Genomic DNA, 26,912 nt, shown 5'->3' on the forward strand with positions numbered 1-26,912 from the left:
GGTGCTATCCCTGAGCTGGTGGTTCTGGGTTCTATAAGAAAGCAGGCTGAGCAAACCATGGGGAGCAAGCCAGTAAACAGCATCCCTCTGTGGCCTCTACTTCAGCTCCTGCTTCCATGTTCTGGTTCTACTTGAGTTCCTGTCCTGATTTTTCTGTCGGTGATGAACAGCAACTTAGAAAAGCTAAAAAAACCAAAAAACCAAAAAAACCTTTCCTCCCCTACTTGCTGTTTTAGTCATGACATTTTGTTGTAGAAAAACAAAACAAAATAATTAAAGATACAAAACAATTTAAGATACAGACTTTTTTTTTTTTGGTTCTTTTTTTTCTGGAGCTGGGGACCGAACCCAGGGCCTTGGGCTTCCTAGGCAAGCGCTCTACCACTGAGCTAAATCCCCAACCCCAAGATACAGACTTAAGAAAAAGAAAACAATCACTTTCTCCCTCTGGCACCTTACTAATGGGGCTAAGCAGACATGGTCTCATGAAAGAGGTCACTGGAGCTGAGAGAGAATAGGTAAAAGGTCAAACTAACAGACTCCCAAAGGCCCAAGTTGGGATTCAGGGCAGGCTTGAGTGATTTCCAAGGTGCCTCTTTCCCCTCTATGCCAATCCACATCCCTAAAAATCCCACTCTCCTTCATTCCCTCACCCTCCAGTCTTATGAAATAATTATAGTTTTATGAGGTAGTAAACAATGAATTATTTTTAAGAAAAAACTTGGAACATCTTAAAGGCCAGAGAGGCAACAAAGTTTCTAAGCAGCAGAACATGGTGATTTCATCAGAGATAGCCCCCACTCTAAGCCCCTAACATTGTTCACAAGTTGTAAATAACTGTATCTATTTCTTAGTGTGTGTCTTCTAATGCTTTCTTATGCTCTCGTGGTTTTTAACCATTAACTCTATCGGATTCATAGCTCTGTTAAATGCCGAGATGTTGGTTATTCCTGAGTTTATCGTTCTAATCTGGAGAAGCACAGTTTTGATTTTAAGGAGGATTTCTGTGAGAGCTTTGTAAGGGGTCAGCACGGTCAAAGTTGCTTCCATTTTCAGGACAAGAACATGCAATGTGCAAGTTTTCAAAAGCAAGTGGACTGGGCTAGGGAGATGATTCAGAGGCTAATGGTACTTACTTAACTGCTTTTGTGGAAGACCTGAGTACAGTTCCCACAATCCTCATGGAAAATTACAACTACCTGTTGCTTTAATTCCAGGGGATCCGGCACCTTCTTTTGGCCTTAGAGAGCACCTGCATATACATGGTGCACACAAGCTCACCCAGGTACACACATATAAAGGTAAAAATAATAAACAAACCTAAAACAGTGAAAGAATAAAAGCAAGTAGACAAAAAGCTGTGGAATCTATCACAGGAGCAAGCTCATTACACACCAGTTTGTGTGGTTGACTAAGTTACTGAGAGCACTTGATACCAGGAGGTCCCCAAGAAAGAAAGCAGCATGATTCTTGCGTGGGTCTTTGGACCACGCCTACCCTGAGTTCAGATCTCCGTTAGACGATGTATCTCAGATTACTACACTCCTGGCTACCGATGGAGTAGTTTCTAAAATTAACAGGAATGCTAGCTAAACATTAAGTGGGGTGCCAAGCAACACTTAGGAAATAAAAGCCCCAGGGGGTAGCAACCTTATTTCTTTGATCTTTGACAAGGACAGTACTATGATCAAGGACTCCAAGATAGAACTTCAGTTCATATTCCCCTAATAGTGTAACCGAGTCATAATAGGAAAGACAAATGCAATCTGCGAGCTATGAGAATGAGATCACAGGACCTGTGTGGGAACTGGGTGGACCAGAGTCATATATGCATTCAACACACACATATATATGTATATATTAAGATATATATTTTACATATAATTTGCATTTTAGCCTGTTTTTTTCTTTAAAATGAGGTAATTTTGAGAAAATTTCACCAATATGCTAACAAATTTTAGAAACCTCTAGCAAAATACGTATGGATGGGGTTGGGGATTTAGCTCAGCGGTAGAGCGCTTGCCTAGCGAGCGCAAGGCCCTGGGTTCGGTCCCCAGCTCCGAAAAAAAAGAAAAAAAAATACATATGGATGAGGAATACTCATTTTGCATTATTTGCTTTTTAGTGTCAACTTTACTACATAAGTCAGCAAGCAACTCCTAAGACTCACCCTCGATATGATGTCGTTATTCTAACCGAGTAAAAGAAAAAGTACTATTTTTCTTTTAAATGAGATTTTATTTTTATTTTTAATTACGTGTACACGCACACACATATGTGCAGGTGCCCATATGAAGCCAGAGGAGGATATCAGATACCTTGGGTCTGGAGTTAGAAGGGGATTGTGCCAAAACGAGTTCTGGAAATCAAAGTTGGGTCCTCTGCAACAGCGCTATGCACTCTTAGCCACTGAGTCATCCCTGCAGCCTTCTTATTAACTGTCTGCTCTGAGCCGACACCGTACAATGCTTTACAGAGGTGAGGTATGTGGCACTAACACATTTAATCAACAGAGCCGCTGAGGAAAGGAGTGGTCCCTGCCCCCTCCGAGGGACTATATATACCTTGTCTGATAGCACACAGATAGCAAACAACAGAATGGATAAAGAGGGGAACATTAACTTCTATAAGGAAATATGTTAGGGTTTGGAAACACGAGAAAATGGTCTAAAGCCAGTGTTTAAAGGAGCCCACTAAAAATGAAATTTAAATAAAAAATTTCCAATAGCAAGGTAAATTCGAGATCCCATCCTGATATAAGATATAGAGAAATTAATGACTGATCTCTCATATCTGCCCAAGGTTATCTATCTATCTATCTATCTATCAATCTATCTATCTATCTATCTATCTATCTATCTATCATCTATCATCTATCGTCTATCATCTCTCTGTAATCTAGCTAGTTAAGCTCTTAAGAAAATGGTTATTTAAAAAGTTAAGATTTTTGTGCATAATCTGGGCTATAAATTGAGGTTCTTCTTATTTAAATCTTGTCAAGACCAAAAGAATCCCATGGGATCCCTGGGAGGGCTTTTTATTTGGTTTAAGAGGCAAGCCCAATGCTATAACACCCACAGTGTCAGCACTGAACAGATGATGGAAGGAGGCTAGCCTTGTGTCACAATAGACAGGACAGAGGATGATATGTCTGTGGACTGGGTCACATGAAGAAAGGGCTTCATGGGGTGGGCACGCAAGGTAATTTTAATATTTGCAAAGCCATCCTAGGGTGCTTCCAATAATACAAAGGATCCCTGCCCCCACTGTCACTTACTGAAGAGCTGAAGAAGGGAATTTTTTTATTTAAAACTCAGGAATGTTAATTATCATGTGCTCGTGAACATTTTAGTTTCTAAATTTGGATCTCTCCCATTAAATAAAATCTTCATAGAATTTCTTGGTTACCTAACTGCTAAGTTATGGGCTAACCTGACTTTTCTTCCGTCATTATGGGATTTGCTCTGTCTACTGAAATAACTACAAAACAGTTTAAAAGGATGGGGATGAGAGGAAAACATAAGTGTTGTCTCTTGTTTACACTGGGAGCCATGGTTCTTCAGTTCGCTAAAACTGTAGCCTAATTTTCTGAAAGTTTTTATTTTAACAATTTCAATCCTTATAGAAACAAAAATCATTAAAAAAACTTCAGTTAAAGAGTCAATTCAAAGAGGACATAGGCGTGACTTCTTCCTCACGTAACAAGGAGCAGTTCCCACTGTTTATTGGAAGGACTGAAAAAACCCACCTTTAGTGTGAGAATAGCAATATTTAATTTTCCACCAGAATAAATGGTCCTCTATGTTAAAAAGTTGATACTGCCACGAAGACAAAAAATTCACAAAAGCATTCCGAAGATTTCTGATGTGTTCCAGGCGCGTGGATAAAAAGGACCAAGTCTTGGTTTTGAACATCAATTTTGTGATAAATGCTCAAAATTGGGTGCTTGAAAGAAAAAAAGTAATTTCTCCATCCTAAATCAGCTTGGCGTTCACTTTTGATTTCAGCGGAATCATTTAGGTGTAGATGAAAAGAAACCAAGTATTTTAAGGCAAACTGAAAAATATCTGGGCTCTCTGCACAGGAAGGAGCTACATTCTTCTAGCTGCCATATCCAAAATTCCTCCGGACAAACCTGCAGGCTGGGACGGAGCCTCCGCCGGACAGCGGAGGATTTGAGAGAACAGATGATTTCCATCTGCCGACCCCTCCTTGTCCCTCCTCATCCCGCCCGGGACTCAGGAGTTACACGTAAAGTATTAAAGTATGATGGCTAAGAATTTCCCTTCTCTCAAATAGGCTTTCAAACCAGCCTAGCTGTCTTCCTGCATAAGCTGAGAGTCAGAGAATCAGACCAACCCATACTTCAAGTCACAAAAGCACTTGGTAGGGGAAACTCCGTCAATGTCTCCTTCTAACGTCTCTACGCTATCACCGCAGAGTTACTGCTTAGGCCTTGAAGAGCCCACAGCCTCTCACATCCTCCGCACGCCTTTTCAATGCCAAAGCATGGCCCTTTTGATTCATTTCCATGCTGTCCATTCAGTTTCCAAAAGGAATTCGGAATGGCTTAGAGTAAAATGTGTATTCCGTCTCACAGTCTCCCTTCATGGTGGTGAGAAATACTCCTGAATACTTTAAGCATTGGATATGAGTACACTGCCATGGCACGAGTTGCTTATCTTCCAGGCTTTATTTGAACAAAAGTTAAGAGTGTACGTGAATGTGACTATAATCCCCAATTCTATATGCTGTGGTTAATAACAGCATGAATAACCACTGGACTCAGAACTCTCTTTCTTTGTGTATCATCAGAGCTTTGAAAAGAGAGTTTAGGGCCTCAGTTTTAGAAAAGAGTTTTATTAAGATATAACTTATATGCCCTAGAATTTACCCATGGAAATTCTACATCTTAAGAGCATTTACACTCACAGTGGCTTTAAGACCGTTTGCATTGTTCTTTAGCTAACATTTCCTTCTCCCACCACCATGTCTTCTCTGCCCTTAGCAGTCACATTAAATGCACGCAGCTTTGCCTCTCTGGCCATTTCCTATGAAGGACATCGAACACAATGTGGCCATTTTGTGACTGGCGCTTTCCACTTGGCATGCGTTCAAATCTTACCTGTGTTTTTAGCATGCATCCTCCCTTGTGGTCAAATACTATTCTTTTGTGTAGACATATCCCATTTTACGTTTTCAGAGATCACTTGGGACCATCGGGCCATTATAGACTGCTTCACTTACCAACACATACACGTCCATCCACACCCACAGCCAGGCCGGGAGGACAGTCACAGCGGAAGGACCCTTCGTTGTTGATGCAGTGCCCATTCATGCAGATGCCCGGGGTCTGGCACTCGTCCACGTCTGCCCAGGGGGGACAGAAGCTGGTCCGTTACTGAGTCACAGACTTTGCCTGCTGAACCACTCTAGCCTACCAGCCTTTCAACTGAGTAACTTGTAGAAGGTTTTATATAAGTGCAAACTGGCATCTATAACAATACAGTCCTATCAAGCGCTTTTGTAGAAGGCCGAATAAGATCTGCCTTATGCATTGAAGGGGGAAAAAAGAGTCTCACGACATCTACTATCTCTTTGATAGCCTGTTTACTACTAATAATATCTAACTCAAATTAGGCAAAGTAAGTCTCTATAAATCTATGGTCGACTTTTGCAATGTTTTTCACAGGGAGGCAGATTCTGCTTTGGCACTACCTTGAACATTTCATACCAACAACAAAGAGCTGAGGTAGACCTTGGCTTCCAGTCCACTTGTATTTATCAAACGCCGTCCAACACTAAGGAGGTTTCTGAGCAGCAGAGGCCCACCTCAGACACGGAAGTGAGAAGACATAGCTTGGGACACTGGTAGTAAAGAAAGCTGATGAAGAGTGATTTCCAGGAAGGATGAATGGGTACAGGCTGGCATCTTATACAGGTGTTCAATCTTCCTAAGAAACTCTCAAGTGACGGTCCAGACTGTCGTGCAATCCTGGATGGTACAGGGCAATGCTGGGCACCTATCCTGTTAAACCTATCTCAGCCAACCGACTTTGAGGTATCAATCCTAAGCCATAGCTGGTCCACTCCACTTTGTATTCCCCTCCTTTGCAAAGTCAAAAGCTAACTGTTATACATAAACTTGGCACCACTTTGTATCCCTACTGTCCCTGCAATGTTAATGAAGTCATAGGGCATGGTAACGAGTCTCATTTTATTCAGTTAGACCGGTGTAATTGAAGGCAGAAAGGTTGATCTTCTCTAAGGAAGGAAACGGAAATAAAAAGAAAAGCTTGCTTCCAAGACAAAACCCACAAAGACATGTTCCATGTTACGAAGCTCTGCTTGTGAGCATGGATGTCATAGAGTGTCACAGATTTCCAGGGGGTCTCTATTTATTAAAATTATCACTAGAGTTGGGTCTCCACAACTGCTTCATAAACAAAATAGCTAATGAAAACACTCAAATTATGTCTCTACTTAATGAAACTAAGATAATAGATTCATGATATGTTTCCAAAGAAACTGCAGATCAGCTCTACGGAAAATATGAGATACTGTGCCCATAAAAATGACCTTAGAAAAATCCAGTCCTGGGAATATATAAAAATGAAAAGTTTGCAAGGGCATTTGATTACTCTTGTTCATTTAGCCAACAAGCAGGAAGACACTGTTTTTTAATTGTCTCCTTCAGACTTAATCGAATCACCCTGCCAGGCCCTTAATTTTTCCAATACTATTATTACTTTGCAAAGACACCATTGTTTCTCCTCGTCTTTTCAGTTCACAGAGTTCACAGTGTATTTTTCCATAGGAAGCTTTAGACATCTGTCTTACTCCTAGCAGGCGCTATGAATAAGATGATATTGAAATAAAGAATATACTCTTGCATGGTCCCGGGGACTGTGAGTCACAGTGACTTGCTCATCTCAAAGCTCTACGTACCTGTGCAGTAGCGGCCATTTGGAGCCAGGACAAAGCCTGGCTTGCACACGCACTTGAAGCTGCCATCTTCATTGATACACATCCCGTTCAAGCACATGTTGGTCGTTGTACATTCATCGTGGTCTGTGGCAGAAGACACAGTGACCTTGAGCCCTGGCCTCAAGATGCCTCTCCTTCCATAGTCTACAGTCAAACTTGCCTCTGTCAGAATCCTGTCCTTGCGGGCACTATTTCACTCTTTAAAGTTATTTAGCTTTGAGATTATAATATAATTATCTCATTTCTCCCTCCTCTTCCCACTTTCCCTTCCCCTCCATGTTCCCTTCCTTGCTCCCTTCAAATCCTTTGCCTCTTTCCCCATTTCCTGTTGATGTTCCTAGACACATACATACAATCTGTCCAATCTTCACGATGCTGTGTATCTGTATGTGTTTCTGGGGCTGACTGCCCGTTCCTTTCACTTTTAAAAATAAGGTTGTCTAGTGCATGAGCATAAGTCATGTAGAGGCTTGAAGGACCTTCGGTATAATGAATGAAAAGGCAAGGAATACATCTTAAAACCATGTAAGCATCCGTGGTCTTTTAACACCCAATGGGTGTTCGGTTTACAACGGAATTAAAACCCAGTGAGCCTCACTGCAGGTAGAGTGATCTGCTCTTCCGTTAGTGAGTGTTTGACGTCTATTCTTCAGCTAAGCATGCCAAGCTATCAAGAGATTCAGTTACTACAGAATTTCCCCAAATTTAGAAGGAGGGCGCCCCTTCTCTATATTGCCAGTGTTGTGACTGTGGCATTTAAAATTCAGCACATTGCTGAGGAATAATTGCTACGTATACTGAAATGTGCACCACATAGGAGAAATGCAGGACGTCACCGATTATGTGTTGTTGTAGCGTTCACGGCTCATTAATTCCATCGCTTTACATTTCCAGTCATGCCATGTGCTTTCATATTCTATTTACCTAGGTAACGTGACCCACTTTCTTTCACGCACGAGTTGTGGAAGCCTTTGTAGACATCATATATGTGGCCCTAAATAAAATGCACATCTTCTAAAAATCCTTTTCAAGGGAAAAGGAAGTCCATACCAACACAGTTTTCTCCATCTGTGGTTAACTCAAAGCCAGCATTGCAAATGCACTGGAAGCGTCCATCTGTGTTCACGCATCGGCCATTTTTACACAGGACCCCATTCTGGATGCACTCATCAATGTCTGACAAGATTAAAGAGAGCCAAACAGTCTTTGTCATGCTCGTTGGAGAAAGCCGTAAGATCATGCATGCAATTTGAAATACTCACTGCTGTTTTACATGTGTAGGATCGTGCTCAGTTCTCAGCAAAATCCTCACCTCTCACTAGCTTCTCTTTTTGGATAGAAAGCGCAAGCGGATGGTAGGTGAAGGGGGAAAGACAGAGAAAGGAACATGGGTGCAGTTAGCCTGAGAGCGGGTAGGAGGGGGCCGGAATCATTGGGGCAGCGGTTTCTGGCATAGTGGACAAAAGCCTTAAAAGTCAGAACCCAGTGCTGGGTCAGTGAAGGAAACTGGAATTTCCGGCTTCAGAGCAATATGAGGACAACCGGTGGAGGAAGTCCATCCAGGCACCTAACTGTGCGAGGACGAGCAGGAAATGAAAGGCACTCGAACTTGTCTCGTAAAGGAATTCTGAGCTGAATCAGCAGTGAGGTAGGGTTTCGGTGATGTCGTGGGTGAAGCAATGAGACTACGAATTCAGACAAGGAACGATTCAGTGTTGGATTGTGAAAAAAAAGTAGTTGAAAAACGACTATAAATCTTAAGCTCAGTGGACAGCAGTGCTGATGTCATTTGGAGAAAGGCAGCTGTGCAGTATACGCAAAGAAAGCAGACAAAGCGTTTTGAAGCCAGATACTGCATCGCCTGGGTTACACACGCACTCGGTGCTTATGCTTTTCTCCAAGAGCATCCTCAAACAAAGCCACTATGTAACAGTGCTTAACTAATCCGTATCTGTCTCATTTTAATAAGCTTCCTTTAACTTCAACAGCCTTGCCGACTCTAGCTCACAGACTGGGTTTCCGAGCAGAGCCCCTGCCTTACCGATACATGCTTGCTTCGTAGGAGTCCTCTGGAATCCAGCGTGACATTTACAGTAATAGGATCCAGGTGTGTTAACACAATCTCCATGACTGCAGGGGTTTGATGTACATTCATCAACATCTGCGAGCAGCAAAAGAAACCATTACAGACGTCGCTCAATTTGTAGAAATGTTTGTTTAAAGTGCATTCGGCCTCCCAAACTTGAGAGAAGGCCGGGCCGTGGTAACAGTCTAAATAGCAGAGTATTTATAAATGAATGAAAATTCCTTTCCTCAAATACACACAGAGTCCAATTTGGAGATTTACAAAAATAATGCTTATTGGAGAGTCCTAGTGAATTTGCTTTAATCAGGAAATAATGGTTTTTTTTTTTTTTTTGTTTTTTTTTCAACTGGAATGATGCCCAGTGATTAAAGGCACAGGCTTCGAAAAATAACAACTGTGAGTTCCAAGAGACAGGAACACTCAGCAGCCCTGGCAATCTAGGCAAGTTAATAGCCTGAGGCCTTGGACAATATCATGAGAACAATGGATGGTTTCTAAAGACTCTCTCTCTCTCTCTCTCTCTCTCTCTCTCTCTCTCTCTCTCTCTCTCTCTCCACGTGGTCAATACTGTTAGTTTTAAATAAAGGAACTGATGGACTAGGGAATTTCTTTGTTACTTTGTTGCAGGCTCGTTTATACATACGTAACTAGATATTCACCGAAGCTTTATTTTGTAGTAACAATCATAAATATATAGAAAACAAAAACCGAATAAACAGCGATTTCTTCCCCATTAACTTTGGATCTCCTAAGAGTCGTGAAATTGGTACTGAGAGTTTCTTTTTCACAGAAAATAAGATTTGGTGTAATTATCATCCGATCTGAAGCATGAACAAGTTGAAAGTTTTCACGCAAGGTCTCCTAAGGCGCAGTTAAATGCGAACCCAATACATTGGGTGTGTAAAACCACAGGCTAGACTGAACAAATCAGACCAGGCAAATCCCAGTGAAATCGCTGTGCCAGTGTACGCTGAACTTCTCCTTTCTTAGTAATGCCCACTAAGTAGTATTTTGAATGCTGGCAAGTTAAAACCGCTGCTGTACTGGTTTGCCATCTCAGGTACCTGTAGAAGTCCTTAGCATTTCAATTTTAGTTACACTGGAGAAAAGAACAAAGCAGTCAACCCAGGGGGACCATGGTAATAAACAGATTGCTCTTCTCGCAGATGCTCCTGCCAGAGGGACTGCGCTCTCTCCACCACGGCAGCCTCATTTATATAAACTTTCAGATGGACTGCAATTAAACCCTCTCTAGTCAAGAGAGAGAAGGCAAAACAAAACCTCAAGGTGAATACAATTAAGACAGCAAAGTCTAACAGGATTAGGTGAGTTTTCAATTCACCCCGGGGTCCTTTCAGCCCCCTTAGACTCACTTACATTGACACTTTTGGTTGATACCATCAATCCTACTGAGCCAAAGGAGCGGAGCGGAATGGGGAAGAGAGAGTTTAGAGCATTAGCGAACAAACACATCAGGTACAATCTGCGCACTTCCCACTATGAAACCGAACCTTCGCTTTGCACTGCTGAAGAATTGCCTCGGTTATCTAGAGGTGCACCACTGAAGCCCAACAGCTAAAAATGACTCATAGGTGTATCCTATTGGAAGCCCAGTGTAAAACTGAGTTGAGGTGAAGACTTTGAGGTGAAGAGAGCAAGCACCCAACCTCCTCCCTCCAGGTAACCTGTCCAAGGAGCCATGGAAAAATGGAAGAATCTACAGTGTCACCCAGCATGTCTTTCTCTCTTAAGAACCCACCCCCATGGCTTCCTGTTGCCCATGACAACTCTTCCCACCCCCCCTGTCATTCACAGGTATCAAAGCTGAATTCTTAGTCTCCTACATTTCAGCTAACGGACCGTATCTGCTCCTTGATTTCTTTACTTCTTTACCAGCAAAATAATTAAGTTGTTTTAAAATTTGAAGTTCCCTTTAAACTTGGTTTCTTTCTTTCTGTTTGTTTACCAGGATTGGGATATTTAGCTTTCATTTTTATTTCTTTTTTATAGTTCTTGGAATCAAATCCTTGGTCTTAAGTATGCAGGCAAGCACTCCAGCAATGAGCTCCAGCCCTGGTAGCTGGAGATTTGGTTTTAGAATGGTCGCAAGCCGGCAACACTCTCCTGAGCCCTGCATTGCATGTCTCTACCTTTCTTAAAGGAACGGAGATAAACAACCATTGTAGTCACTATACTTTGGTAATTTTGCTTTCTTTCTACGATTCCATTAAGGACTGAGTAGTGTCAAGTACAATTCATGGGAATCTTAGACTCCTAAAACAAATGAAAAGAATTGCAGAAATATTTTGATTATTGAAGTTATTAAAATTTCAGACACCATGAGCTTAAAATTTTACCCTTGGAAATTATTATGTATGTAATATATAACTATATCAGCTTATAAAACAGTTAATTTTCACAGCTCCATATTACCCAGGGCAGGAGAGGAATGCATTTATTCCCCATTGTCCCATGATAAATGATATGAAGTAAAATGATTTTAACAAGTGTGAATTAGACATGCACTAGGCATTGCAGAATTTCACGTTTGGTTGTGTTCTGCTTTTTGTTTTTGTTTATTTGCTTGTTGTTTGAAAAACATCGATATATTTTATTAATTTATTTTTAAAGGTTTATTTATTTATTTACTTATTTAATGTATGTGAATACACTGTCACTGTTTTCAGATACACCAGCAGAGGGCATCAGATCTCATTACAGATGGTTGTGAGCCACCATGTCGGGTTGCTTGGATTTGAACTCAGGACCTCTGGAAGAGCACTCAGTGCTCTTAACCACTGAGCCATCTCTTGCTCTTGTTTTTTTTAAAATAGTGGAATCACTCGTGACACACTGAATCTCTAGTGACAACCAATGCACATTACAAAATTCACTCAATGCACAAAACAGATCAGTGGGCTCTGCACAACACACAAAGGGTTGCTGATGTTTCCACATTACAGAGAAGCTCTATGCATTAGCATTCACTGGCCTTGAGTGGAATAGCAGAGAAGAACCACAACTATCTGAAGGCCTTGATGACATCCTGTCCTTTCTCAACTATTTTATTTATAGGGATTTTTATGACTAAAAATTGAGTTTATCACAAGGTCCAGCTAAAACAACTTAGCAAGCTGACTAATACAGAGAGAGAGAATACAGCTTTTTAGTTTTTTGCTTTATCAGTATACTTTCATTTATTTTAGAACATGCAATTTTTATGCACGCAGGTGGTACCTACATCGATATGCAATATTTATACTGTTATTTAAATTAGTTTAGATTTTTATTCTTATATTAAATTATGTGTATACGTGTGTGTCTATGTGAATGTATGCCACCTATGAGTAAGTGCCTGTCAAGTCCTGAATAGGCTCTTAGATCCCCTGGAACTGGAACAACTTGACAAGGTTACAGCCCCTCTGCAAAATCAGGATGTACTCTTAACTGCTGAGCCAGCTCTCTAGCTCCTGTCATTATATTTAAAAAATTTTTATTTATGGTTATTCTTTCTGTGTGTGCATTGATGTATGCAGATATGTGTAGAGGCCAGAGGTTAACATCCCTGTCTAACAATTATTCTCTTCCTCCTTTTCTTCCTTCTTTTCCTCCCCCTCCTCCTTCTTCTTCTTACTTTAGGGCTAGGATATCTTATTGACTCTGGTCTTCCTTGATAGGGTAGACCAGTTGGCCAGCAGGTCCCAGGAAACCCTGTGTCTGCTTCCCCATGTCTGGGATTACAGACACACACTTCTCTGCTTCTTACATGTATGTCTGGGGATCTGAAATCTTCACGCTTACACAGTCAACACTTTACCAGCTGAGCTATCCCCCAAGCCCTCTGTATTTATTAGATGCGGTCCTTCTGTATTTAAGGAGTTAATAGTTGTTGCCCGTGTGGTTGTATTCCTTTAATCTCAGCACTCAGTGGGCAGCAGAGACAGGCAGATCTCTGTGAGTTCAAAGCCATTTGGTCTACATAGTGAGTTCTAGGACATGTAAGGGCTACAAAGAGAGACTTTGTTTTACAAAACCACCAAACCCCTTCCCCAAACCCCCAAAATCCCAATACAAAACAAAATCACTGCAAAAACAAACAAACACACCAACCCAAAACTCACACAAAGGAAGACAGAGAAGGAGGAAGAGGAGAAAGACAAAGAGAATGAAGTGGAAGTTAATGTTTCCAGTCATGTAGTCAGACCCAGTACTTTTTTAGATGTTAAATGAGCCTGGGACCAAATTATTTAAATATTTATAGTTGGCTATCCATTCTCACCTTGAATGGATCGAATGAATATTGCCTGTGAAATACATTCACTTTAAAATTTTAATTCATATTAAGGATAGGCAAGTCTATAAAGGAAGGAGAGACAGAAATTACGTTTAGAGAAAGAGGGGATGGGGAATTCTTGATGGGATTTAGGTCAACAACCAGTTAAGGGGGTCCCATGATTCAGAGAGTGGCATACACACCAGGAAAACAGCACTGAAATTCATTTTACTTCAAACAACCTTAAAAAGTTCGTATTCAGTCCCATTTGTTTTTATGGTCCAGAGGCTATCTGAAGACTGAGAAGGCTTAAAGAATGTGAACTTACCTATACAATCTCCATTAGCATCCTGCTTGTAGCCCATGTTACATTCGCATCTGTAGCTGGAAACAGTAGGTATGCAACGTCCGTTCAAACACAAGTTGGCATGGTGCTTACAGATGTCTATTGTCTGGTTGAGAATTGCTACAGAAAAATATAACAAATCATACTTGGTCATTACAACATGCATTATATACTCGAACTGGATTTTTAGAAGTTTCATAGAAATTAATTAAAATTGTATCAAAAGCCTGCATTACTCTGTATCTTATTAAATTATATTTTTCAATTGGGGTATATATATTACATATTATATATGTATGTATATGTATATATACATACATACATACACACACACACATATATATATATAGTCATTTCGTAGTCATTCTCTGTTACCCTCACATTTTTATTAAACTTTAATATGGAGGAGCTTAAAAATAAATACTTGAGGCACATGGCCTTAAGTAGAGTTTGTAAGTCACACATCTGGAAACTTGCATCTTTCTGAAAAATTTCAGGAATGTTCTCCCATACGTTTGAGCACTTTTTTCTTTTTGGAACTTGTTGAATATTTAGATGTAGCAAATAGGCAGCAGGCCAGAAAGAATAAACAGAGCACTGTGGGACATTATTAAATATTATCATCAAGAACAGTGCTTTTAAAGAGCGGGCTTAAGTGTCAAGCAAGCGGGCACCAATTCTGCTCCGCAGCCCACGGTTCTCAGTTTCAAGCAATCAGACAACAACGGCAAAACGTGAGGTGGAGAGGCTGTGTGCTTCAGAGGACTGGGAGAGGCACAGAGCGGGGCTTGCTTTCTCTCACTGGAGACATGGCCTTGGAATGTAATCCAAGCAGTGTATGAGTAGAGCAGTGAGACGGGCCAGATGAACTCCACCAAGACCCCAAACATGCTTTCCAGTGATGTCATCGAGATCAGATGTCTTGGACTCGCATTTGGATTTTGAAAGATCCTTGGTCACACATACTTTTGTTCCATTTTATCCAAAGGTATGAGGAATAGGTAAAATGCTTTGCTATCACAGTTTCTTAATTTAATTTAATATTGGTCCATTTTACACACACACACACACACACACACACACACACACACACACACACACACATACACACACACACGTGTCAGCTAATATAATATCACTTAAGGCTGGAACTCAAGAATCTACAGGAAACCTGATCACTTACTTAGTCCCGTGATGATGGGTCCCTGCCCTCCAGCTCCTACTCCAGCTCCTCCAACACCAGGAGAAAAGCCATTGCCTCCAGGGATGGGCAGGAAGCCTGTTCCTCCTGGGCCATAACCATTGCTGTTGCCTCCAGACCCTCCAGGTCTAGAAACTGAACTCCCCGGAATACCGCCCATTGGAAGACCATCCAGGCACAGTCTACGGTACTCTTCTGTGAGAGAAAGAGTTTGGTTAAACACAAATAGAGTTCTCGCTGCATCATAAACATAGCTGTCATGGGTCACTTTTAGTTTACTTGTTCTATACAATATGAATAAGGAGGTTATTATATTATTCAATATTTTCAGTGCTGTATAGTGAGAAGAACAAGGTATGGGCATTTCTGAAATATTTAAAACTTATGGTCCTCATTATTTTAACCAAGTTACAAAAGACAAAGAGCCCTTTGTATGAACCTATTTTTACTTTACACTCTAAATATTGCTCATAAAATTCCAGACATAACTATGAATGCGAGAAATTTACTTGAGCAGGTGAAAAGCTTTGGGTAACTCATTCTACATGTTTAGTTTTACTTGAATTCTCATCAGTATTCTGTCTACCCACACTTTATGTCTGTTTTATTCATTTTAAGGAGTTTGATATTAATATATGTTCAGAACAGTGTTCTAAAATGAGTTTCAGCAGCAGAATCTATTCAGGTAGCCTTCAAATCTTTCCTTAGTTGTAGAAGTATAAAAGAAGCAACTACCATATTTTCTTAATTATTTGTGGACTTAGGGTAGTATATTAGAGATCAAACTAAGTAGTATATTATGGCTTCACGATTTTGAGAGAACAAAGAATGTATCTCATTTTTCCCCATAATAAAGATGACAAAAACATCAAGGTATTTAGTTCAGAATCTCTAATTAACTGCACTATTCATGGTACATATAGCAAGAGGGACTCCTCATCATCCTAAGCAGAGTTTCCCAAAGCAAACTAATTTAGAATACACAGGATATGAGAGGAATTAATTCTCAAGGTCGTGAGAAAGGAAAGAAAATATTGTAAAAGACTGGTGCACTATACACTGATGGTCATCTGATATAAGCATATGACCTGCCCCAAGTAGAAGGGCAAAGTACATCACAGTTATTAACTTTTTAAACACCTTTGGTGCCAAGGAGACAGTGGCCTGCCACTCACCAGAACCTCTGACAGGACAGGCCTCAGGAATGGTCCCGATGCCCCAGCAACGGCCGGGCTCGCAACAGCACTGAGCTTTTGCCATTCTGCCTGGGAGTTCTTGAGCACAGCGGCCATTCACCAGGCCGGAGAAGCATGTGCCAGTTCTCTGATCTGAAGATGTAAAGAAAAAACAGAAGACACAGCGGAATTACCTCCAGGTCTTACAGCAACCATTTTTAGTGGTAGGCAAATAAAGGAGAAGTGAATTCCACTGACTCATTATTTTTATATCAGTTCATTCCTTTGTCTCTTTAATTCTTACACATCTGATCATTGCTTTATTCCTTTATTCAGTAAAGGTTCCTTTGATTAGTGATTCTATGTCCTGTTCCTTGGGTGTGAAAGTGAAAGGCATGTAAATCTGAGGCAAACTTGAGCTGACAAGCCAAGGTCTGGAGCTCAAAACACTGGTCTCTACAATCCTATTTGAGGTTGATCAAGATACTTTTTGAAACTGGGGAGTAAGGGAGTAGGGTTGTGCTATGCATGTGAGGCTGGTCTAGAGCTGCAATGTATCTCAGGCCAGCATCAAAGTGGACCCACATGTATCCTGAGGTCTGCCGCTGAGATCTACGTAGCGATTTGCTTTGCAACAATGTCTAAGGAAGATGTTGACTTAAAGGTCAATCAGAAGCTGCCTGACCACTATGTCTGACCACACACTTAAACCCTGGTAATAACTGCAAAAGCAGTTTGCAAGGGAAGAAGAGAATGGATTGTAGTCATAGAAAGAATAGGGTCCCATACTTAAGAAGAAAAGAAGGCTGTTATCATAGGAGCCCTAGAGTCATTGGGATTTAAATGCAATGCCATGAGGGTTTGTGGATGGTTTCAATTAGACAAAAGATAGTGACTGACATTCTTAGGATCATGGCTGATGTAAAAGGAGACAGGAGATGTTCAGGAGACCAATGGCTTTGATGAGAGCAGTAGCAAGGACTATGTTATAAAGAGCACTTTGAAGACAGGCCTAATAGGAAATCACTTACATGCTGGATATAAGAGAACGAGTGATGGAAATTTCCTGAGTTTCGACTTGGACCGCTAAGATGGCAATGAATAGGAAACAGTGGGCTGAGAGTACACCGGGCAAGGCTCCTCTGTCATCCATAATATACTTAGGATGTTGAATACATGAGTTGGAGCCCAGGGGAAGATTTAAGACAGATATGTGTATCCAGGAGTTGTCAGTGCACATACATAATCTAAAACTGTAAGGCTGGATGACATTTTTTAAGAACTCAGGGTAGCTAAGGAAGTCCGAATTGAAGCAAGGCGAAACCTGGATGCATCGCTGAGTTTGGCAAAACCGTTGTGGTAAAGCCTTGGTACAATATTTGAAGGATTTGGGGTAGGAAATTAACATGATCAGATTTGAGGCTGATAGAGCGCACCCTGTCAACTAGATTGAGAAAGAATCAGAGTGGCAGAAAACACAGCAAGAAAAAGTGGTAATGGTAACAAAAGGCTCTCGATTCCAAATCACACAGGAATAAAAAAATACAAATCATCGGCAAACATGATATACAACCACCTTTCTTTTAATAATTGAAAAAGTTATATCCAGTTAGCTTTGTACTATTGTAATGTGAGCAAGCTCCTTTGTCAAACAGATAAACAAACTAACAAGTCCCCAGGGTGATGACAGATGTTCAAGGCATCCCTCAAGCTGACTCTGGAGCCCAGAGCAACTTCAAACTAGAAACTATCCTTCCCCAGCCTCTGAAGTGCTTAGATTATGGATGTAAGCCACCATGTCTTCTTATTTAGAAACATATCTCCATGATCATACAAAGGTACAAAACAATACTCAGGAGCCTCACGCCAGTCACGCCAAAAACAGAGAGATCAGTTTTCTTCAGGGACAAGTTTCCTGATAGTTTATACAGATCTAAATGGTCAGTCCTTAACACAAGTAAATACCATCAACACTAAATAGACTGAGTAAGTCACACACACACACACACACGCACACACACACATGTACACTCACAGGTACAGATGCACATGTATTTAGCAATACTAATTAAAGCAAATGTGATCATCAATATGATAAGAGCGTGGGGGGAGTTGGAAAGAGGGATAGAAATTGGTGTAAATACAGTACTCATAAAATATTTTTTAAATTAAATTAAAAATTATTGTGAATAACTCCAGTAATAGACACAGCTGACATTCCTAGCTCTAATTATGCAGTCTAACAATAAATACACCATTTTCCCAAATGGTCCACAGCGTTCTCAGACGGCCTCCAACCCAGAAGGAAACAGATGAGCTGTCTTGCAGATAGCCAAGGAGATGGGGAAATCGTCCTCTCATTGACAGCAGACACTCGGCTTGCGGGAAAGCACAGTGCAGAACTGGCCACATGCATCACGCTTAAAGCCGTGGGAGACACTAAAACTCTCAGGAGCTGAGCTTGAACAGTCTGTAGATGTGCGTAACTTCCCCGGTCGATTTCTATTGCGAAGTGAGTCATGGGAACCCATTTAAAAACATTCGTTCTGGGAGCCAAAGGATTGTATTCTTAGCTCCAGTTGATTGCTGTGCTTCTCAGGAACAAGATGTCAATTAAGATAAGGAAGCTCTGAATAATCAAGAATGATCCCCCAAATTATAGCGTCCAATCAGTGCTACAGGGGAGCGTAACATGTGCCATGTGGCAAGGCTTCTGCACTAAGGAGGCTGTAGCAGCCTTGAGTCAAGAGACCCAGGTTTACTTCCATAACTGCATTTAATACTTCTTACTCATAGATCAGAGCTGGTGGGAAAGCGGAATAAAACAATAGGTTTCGTTGTTGTCGCTGTCGTCGTTGTTGTGTTGTTTTGTTTTGTTGTTTTGCCACCCAACTGGTAGACTGTCTACTGGGAACGTCCCTCTCAATGAAACTACCCTGAAAACTATGACAATATGAATAAAAAAACCCTCTGCCAGGCACATGTGGAGAGAGGTACTGGTCGGGGAGGCTTGTGTGTACACATCCTTGTCAATGTTGCTCTAACAAAGATAGGGAATGCAGTAAAAAGATTGAGAGATGTGACGATGAAAGGGAACGAGGAATCATCTAATAAGAGATCTGGAAGAGGGCAGACAGAATAACAGGCAATGCTCTACACATGCAAACCTTCCAGAAATTTCTAGCAATGTCACAAGCTTAGGCCTAAGAAATCCACAGTAAATCTAAAGTGAGAGAAGAAAGAGCAAATCCAAACTACATAAAATAATACTTACAGAGGTCTGTGGTAAACACTTTAAATAAACCTAGCCCCACAGTAGAACGGTAACAGCTCTTTCAGTAACCGACAGTAACAGCAGAATTAATTCTGTAGGTGAGGAGAAATCTCAACACCAAACGATCCCGTCTCCTCTCATAGGCATATCCGGAGTCTCCCAGCCACAAACGAGAGGGCTGGTTTCTTTTCAAACGTGTACCGAAGGTTTCGAAAAACTAAGCGTTTGCTCTGCCGGCAGCAAACGCCAGAGACTTCTCCCACTAAATTGAACATAATGAAGTTGGCTATCGAGAGCAAAGGAAACCAAGAAAACTCTGCCCACTTCAGCACATTGCATGGGTTCAGGCACAGCATTCCATTTGGAATGTGGCCATGCATATAAGATGTGAATGTAAAGCCCAAGACAGCAGGTTTATCAGGAAGCCGTTCTACATGGGCCCCGCTCTTCAGTCGTCTGCTGGGATACTGCACGTTCAACACAGAAGATTCTGATGACTCGGTGCTAACCTAACATTGTGCACATCTTTTACTTTTTCTTTGTATTTTTGGATATTTTATGTATTTACATTCCAAATGTTATCCTCTTTCCCAGTTTCCCCTTCCCATACCCCTTCCCCCTGCTTCTGTTGAAGATACTTCCCCTCCTACCCACCCACTCCCACCACAACACCATGGCATTCCCCTACACTGGGGAAACGAGCCTTCACAGGACCAAGGGCTTCTCCTCCCACTGATAATCCGACAAGGCCATCCTCTTACATATGCAGCTGGATCCATGGGTCCCTGCATGTGTACTCTTTGGTTGGTGGTTAGTCCCCAGGAGTTGTGGGGCGGAGGGCTCTGGTTGGTTGATATTGTTGTTCTTCCTATGGGGTTGCAAACCCCTTCAGGAGGAAATACAGGGACAAAGAGTGGAGTAGAGACTGAAGGAAAGGCCATCCAGAGACTGCCCCACCTGGGGATCCATCCCACATGCAGTCACCAAACCCAGTCAGTATTGCTGATGCCAAGAAGTGCTTGCTGACAGGAACTAGACATGGGTGTCTCCTGAGAGGCTCTGCCAGAGCTTTACTGATACAAATGAGGATGCTTGTGGCTAACCATTGGACTGAGCATGGGGACCCCAATGGAGGAGTTAGAGAAAGGACTGCAGGAGCCTCAGTCTTTTTGTTTTATTGCCAACTGTGGGGCTGTGTGCTGGGGGCTCCCCACAGAGATCTCTGAGCTGGCCAGGTGCTCAGGTTCAGAAGGGAAGAGAACTCTGTCAGGGAGGAGAAAACCTTCACCACCTCTGCTGCTCCTTTCTGCTGCTGCTTTGGTTGCTTGAGCCCAGGGGTGGGGTGGGGCGGGGACAGCAGGGGACTGGCTAGCTAACATAGGGGAGCTTCTGGTGGTGATTTCGGGAGAGCAGATCTCTTTCCCAAGTGGCAGTGTTACAACTCTTATGTCAGAAGCTCTCAGACGATGGAATAATTCCAGCACCCATTTAATCCTTCTGAACACGATTCTTAAATACAGTGTCTGGATGGATCAGTGTCTGACAGCAGCACTTCCTATTGGTTTGGCCTGAGAGCTTGGGAAGACCTCATCTACATATTCAGGGGCGTGGTCCTGCTTCTATGAGACTGATCTGTCTGGAGCCTATGTGACTTTTGGTCACATCCTCACCTGTGGAGGAGGGGCTTGGGGCATTGTCCTAAGTGACTGATCTGTCTCAAACCTTTCTACTGGGATCTGTGGGGGGCTGCAGCTACATGAGAAGGCCCTGATCTCCTGGGGTACTGGAAATGTGCCTGCTGTCCCTTTTAGGGTCCCTGGGGATTAGAAATCAGGATACCTTTCACAGCCTGATGTCCTACAGCCAACCAATTGCTGGCTCACTTTCTTCCCAACCAATCTCTGCTCAGTGCCTCCATCTGGAGTCCTCTCCGCATCCAGGGGCTCACGGGATTCTCTTGTCCGGCAACTCCTGCTCCTCCCACAGATCCGGCTCTTGTGCGTTTATCGAGATCTTCATCAATTCATCTCTTGAGAATTTTCTTTCCAAGGATTTGCTTGCTTGTTTTTGTTTTTTAATTTGTGCGCGTGCGTGCGCATGTGTGTATGCATGTATCTCTGTGTGGACACATGTGTGTAAAGGGATACATTTTCAAGAGTGTAGACATACGAATAGAAGCCCAAAATTGATGACTGAAGTCTTTGCCAATTGCTCCACCACTTCATTTACTGAGCAGAGTTTCTTACGGACCCCGGAAATAGCTACTTCCGGCTAGTCTGCCCAGGGATTTCCTGTTTCCGGCTAGTCTGCCCAGGGATTTCCTGTTTCCGCCCCACCTGTCTGGCCTCTGTGTGGGTTGTGGGAGCTAATCTCTGCCCTCAAGCTTGCGGAGCAGGTACGTAATTCATCCAGCCTTCTCTCCAACACTCCCTTTAAAAAACTTCACTCTAACTGTCAACATTTAAAACATTTTTGTTTGTTATTATTCTCTACATGTGGTGGTCAAAGACACCTGTGTGGAGTTGGTTCTTTCCTTCCACCTTTCTGTGGAATCTGGGGCTCAAAACCCAGATCATGAGGCTTGTACAAGTACTTCACGGTCGGGCCCTCTCGCTAGGCTTAGCGTTCTGTTTTGCTTTGCTTAATGGTACACATTTCATAGAAAGAGTATTTAGAAGTGAGTTACTACCTTCCTCAAACTTAACTTATGTGTGCAAGCATGCGTGCGCACATGTGCGTGCACACACACACAGACGCACAGACACACACACGTGTGCACCCCTCCCCCCGCCACACACACACATACATGTTCGCACACAACTCACATTACAGTTTTGGGTTTGTAACCTCAGACTTTTTCAGGTGGGGCTGTGCAATGAGACACGGAAGGCTGGAGGAAAAGGCATCAGAATGTCTCGACATTGCTTTCTGCAAGAATTTCTAAATGTTTAATCTTTTTTCTGAACCTTGTTTTGCCCCTGGCTGGCAGTAGCCTGTCCCCATTAGTTAAGGGCTTCTGCTAGCTCTGTGAGCACTGAGAGTCAGCCCCCTTCCCCTGCATCAGGCTTGCTCTCTGTGGCTTAAATATTCATTACTCATTACTGCTTGTGCCAGTCATTCTTCAGGGCCTGCATTAAATTGTAGAAATTAGGTATTAATGGTGCCCAAGGGGAGTGAATTCCAAAATGACATAAGGCTCGTTAAATAACGCTATTAAAATGCTTTTAAAGAAAAGACTATTGTGACACTTCGGCTCCTTTTAAATGTGGCATATGTTAGTTTCTAAGTTAAGGATTTTTTTTAAAAAGAAATTTGATCAACACACTAGGTAAAATTAAGTTAGGATTTGTCTTCCTAATTTAGCATTAAATGAAATGGGAAGGCTCTGCTATTTGAAGATTAAATGCCTTTGTCCCATGAAACGCTTCTCTTGCCCACAAGAAGGGATCAGTCTCGCTGGTATTTTATGATGTGGTTTAGACTCAGTGTACCTACTTTGATGATTTTCTTATGATTCTGTAGGGAGAAATAGAACAAGGAAGCAAGCCAGAGTCAAACTCTCCAAAAGAAGTTCATATAGTGTGCCGTCTCATACTAGAGAAAACTGGGAGGTTATCTAACTCAGTGGCGTGCCCAGTGTGAGCTCACAAAACAAACACCAGAGGGGCAGTCATATATTCATGACATGATTCGATCACAAATAAATTCAATCCGAGAAAATAAACACTTTGATTTTTTAAAACCCAAAGACTTCTTACACATTAGAATGCTATATTTGTTTTTCTTCTCACACATGCAAAGACATGCTTATTCAAAATATAATATGAATATCTTGAAAATTAAGCTGTTAAACTTAATTTTAGCACTGGCTTTCTATTTCCTGGGGGGGGGTCACTTTCCACTTTCCTATTTTGAGGTGCTCTCCCTCTGTCCCCTGGGGATGCTTTCTCTGAGATGAAGGGGATTGTTGAAGGCCCAGGACTCAGCTTCAGGAATCAACGTATGGCATACATACGCAGGACTCTAACTCAGTCCCATGTCATCTTGTCTATCAGGAGGACACAAAGCTGTCATTAACCAAGCGGGACTCCTATATCTGATATCACCTCATTCACCCCTCTGGTGGTTTTCCCATGCATTCAAATGCATCCACTCAGCAGGAAATGCATATGATATATATGTAACATGGAGTCTAAGGTGCACAAGGCTGATTAAGGCAGGAGCCCCAAAGGCGGGCTGGTTGGGAAAGCACAAGTACTCGAGAGATGACAAAAGACCCTGGGCTACGGGGTAGTGTAGCCATGTGGATAGTGTAGGAGGGGCTCAACTGTTTTGTCCAAGAAGACAATTGAGATTAGGTAAGGGTAGCTATTAAAAATAACTCCCGATTTGAGGATGAAAGAATGAGTGAGCTTTAATGAGTATGGAAAGGAGAAGCCATGATAATTCAGGCAGAGGAGTTTGTAGGCAAGCAAGACGATGCCATCACGTTTAGCAATGAGAGATTGTAAGGTTCGAGACATTTACAGACAAACTCAAAAACAAGCTGGGCTGGATTCTTAAAAGCCCTGGGGCCCAGGAAAGAGTTGGGTGTGGTGTTTTGTATATGCTTGGCCCAGGGAGTGGCATTAGTAGGAGGTGTGACCTTGTTGGAGTAGGTGTAGCCATGTTGGAGTGGGTGTGACCTTGTTGGAATAGGTGTGTCACTGTGGGTATGAGCTTTAAGACCTCATCCTAGCTTCCTGGAAGTCAATATTCTGCTAGCAGCCTTCTGATGAAGAAGTAGAACTCTCAGCTCCTCCTGCACCATGCCTGCCTGGATGCTGCCATGTTGCCACCACGATAATGAACTGAATCTCTGAACCTGTGAGCCAGCCCCAATTAAATGTTGTCCTTTATAAGACTTGCCTTGGTCATGGCGTCTGTTCACAGAAGTAAAACCCTAACTAAGTCATTGAGAGAAACAAAATTTTAATTCAGTGGTAGACAAATAAGAAAAAAAATCACTGGACCATGAAACGATTCTTTGGACACTAGATGACTTTCTCTAATTCCTCATACATGAATCTTGAGGGCTGCTATAGACATGGTACATATTTCTCCATCTCTTTGTAGCTATCCAAAACTCTGTCAGCTCAATTTTGGAACTGACCAGGCTGAACGCTCAAGGGGAGAAACGTAAAGGTAGATAACTTTACCAGGATTGTACATCAAAGCGCTCACAAGATGGAGGCCTAAGTAAGGTGTGTTGTCGGATGGATAACCTACATCCTGTCTGCAAAGCACAGAGCTTCATCTCTCTAAACAGAGCGGACCTTGTAAGTCTACTTGGCTTTCATTTGGATAGACTTGAAACACAAAATCAGGGGTGCCCATTCCTTCTTTGTAATACGCATTTTTACCAGAATAAGGTTTAAGTAAGTAAGTGCTGCGTTCATGATTCATAGCAAGAGAGGAACCTTAAGTTCCTATAGTCCAGCTCCCCAACAGATTTTACACCTCCCTTGTGCTCTGTGTCTGCAATGCTGGGCAGTAATTATCTTGGGCAAGTCTTTCTTTCTTTCTTTCTTTCTTTCTTTCTTTCTTTCTTTCTTTCTTTCTTTCTTCCTTTCTTTCTTTCTTTCAAAAAATGATCTTGACAACATAAAACTAAGCCAGATGGCTCCTGAAAGCGAAGACTTTAACGAACAGTATCTGGTCTATCAATCCCTCCGTGATGTTAAATACTATTAAGGCCTTAGAACAACCCTTTCATCCACTCGCCCAGTGGTTCTATAATCATTACCATCCTCATACCTGTTGGGCTCTTCTGTCATTATAAAGAAGCCACGTATTGTAACTTCAAAACACAAGGCTTACCAATGCACCGGGAGCCATCTGTTGAGGTAACGAAGCCGCGTGGACAGAGACAAAAATAGCTTCCCACGGTGTTGGAACAGTCGCCTGTCTCACAGATTCCAGGAACCACGCTGCACTCGTCGATGTCTAATCAAGGGAAGATAATTGAGAAAGGCCTTCATTAAACAAAAGGATTTCAGACTAGGAGAGCACTCACGGTTGATTAGGTGGATCATATAACCCTGGAGATAGTCTTCCTTCAGGCCCTGAGGAATTTCCTGTACATATCTATGGGAACTGAGTGGAGAGCAACCTCTCAGGGCAGCAAAACAGGGCCAACTAAAGCAAAACTCTATATAGCCCTTTCCGCTCAAATGCAACTTAAATAAGTAAAGATGTCAAAGTTTTAGTTTCTAATCTACACCAACGAGGGAATTATCCTACCCGGACCCTACAGAAAACGCGTATACAATTACCTCTTAAATATGGAATAATTAAATACAAACGCATAGGTAATTTTTACAATAATCATTGGAACCAACAAACGCTATCAGATCATTATTATTTTTTCCTATTTGGCTGTGGGATGTGCTTTCGGTAGGTGCACGTGAATGTGGGTATATTTGACATTCTGGGAATAACTTCAATTTGAAACAATATAGAACTATGGCAGAGGGAAAACCCGAGAGGCACGGAGAAGGGTCCACTTTTCCTACTGAGGTTCTTCGTGTTTATCTACTCGGCTTAATTCTGGGAATGGACTGTTTCCTATCACAGGAACAAAAGTCTGTTTTTTCTTAAATTGTCCCCAAAGATGCGGAAACCTGAGCATTTCTGCAAGCTTTCCCGCAGAAATCCTGTGAGCAGAGAGAGGTGGAAAGTCAAACAAAACCGCAATTAGGCACACTGGGAGCTGAACGTTAATCCCTTTTACAAAAGGAAATGAGCCACCCGGAGAAACCCAGCCAGGGATACCCAACTGTTGGCATTGTTTTGCAAAGAAACTGGTGTAGTAAAGACCAATGAATAGAGGAAGCAATTATAAAAGTCATAAACATAATTACTTAAAATCAAAGTAAAATGGGAACGTTTTGTTTCTTTTACGTTCTTGTCCTCTTGTGTTGTATACATTCTTTTAGAATGTCTCAATTTGAAAGACAGGGGAAATAATTGCACTTTAATTATAAATGCAAGGGAAAATGGTTAAGCTCAGTAATTACCCTCCACCCCCAAGCCTCAGGGATCACTGCAGGAATAGATTGTAAAGGGTGGTGAACTTCCACAGTGAAACTGTATGTCCTGAGCACAGCAGTACACACAGAGTTCGCAGGAACGTACAGGGCCCTGACAACAGGCGCAAGATGAAGCTAGCCAAAATCCCCTATGGAGAAGGAAGGTGGACCTTAAAGCCTGCGGTTCCTTGAGGAGCAAGCTATTAGCCAGAGAAGGGAGAGCCAGTTTCTTAGGGATTTGGTCCCTGAGAAGCTACTCTTGAATAAAAAGTCCTTAACGCCCATATGCATACGTGCAGTACAATGTGGACTCAGTGGGCTTGAAAACAGAGCAATTGGGGGAGAAATGGGGAGGAAGAGCAAGAACTGGAGGGGAAAGTGTGTGAACATCTGATCAAAGATGTCATATGGGAGTATGAAGTCCTTGATCAGAAAGTAGTTAAAACTACGAAATGGAAGCTACTAGAAACAAACAATTCAGTCTTAAATACTAGCACACA

The 26,912-nt window shown here is 42.0% G+C and overlaps 1 protein-coding gene across 2 annotated transcripts in view; it reads right to left on the reverse strand.

Moving 5' to 3' along the window:
• Fbn2 (fibrillin 2) overlaps positions 1–26,912 on the reverse strand; it is a 205,796-nt gene that overhangs the window by 91,949 nt on the left and 86,935 nt on the right. Inside the window, exons 1-8 of one of the 2 annotated variants that reach the window (XM_039097130.2) lie at positions 21,182–21,616; positions 16,069–16,221; positions 14,876–15,088; positions 13,675–13,812; positions 9,029–9,148; positions 8,038–8,163; positions 6,949–7,071; positions 5,248–5,370 (exon numbers count right to left, since the gene is read on the reverse strand). In XM_039097130.2, the coding sequence (XP_038953058.1) occupies positions 5,248–5,370; positions 6,949–7,071; positions 8,038–8,163; positions 9,029–9,148; positions 13,675–13,812; positions 14,876–15,088; positions 16,069–16,153 (928 nt within the window). In that variant the 5' untranslated portion in view covers positions 16,154–16,221; positions 21,182–21,616. Of the gene's footprint in view, positions 1–5,247; positions 5,371–6,948; positions 7,072–8,037; positions 8,164–9,028; positions 9,149–13,674; positions 13,813–14,875; positions 15,089–16,068; positions 16,222–21,181; positions 21,617–25,201; positions 25,328–26,912 lie in introns of those variants that run through there. The other variant, NM_031826.2, reaches the window with a different exon arrangement.

The sequence above is a fragment of the Rattus norvegicus genome, chromosome 18 (assembly GCF_036323735.1).
Source record: "Rattus norvegicus strain BN/NHsdMcwi chromosome 18, GRCr8, whole genome shotgun sequence".
NCBI classification, from domain to species: Eukaryota; Metazoa; Chordata; class Mammalia; order Rodentia; family Muridae; genus Rattus; species Rattus norvegicus.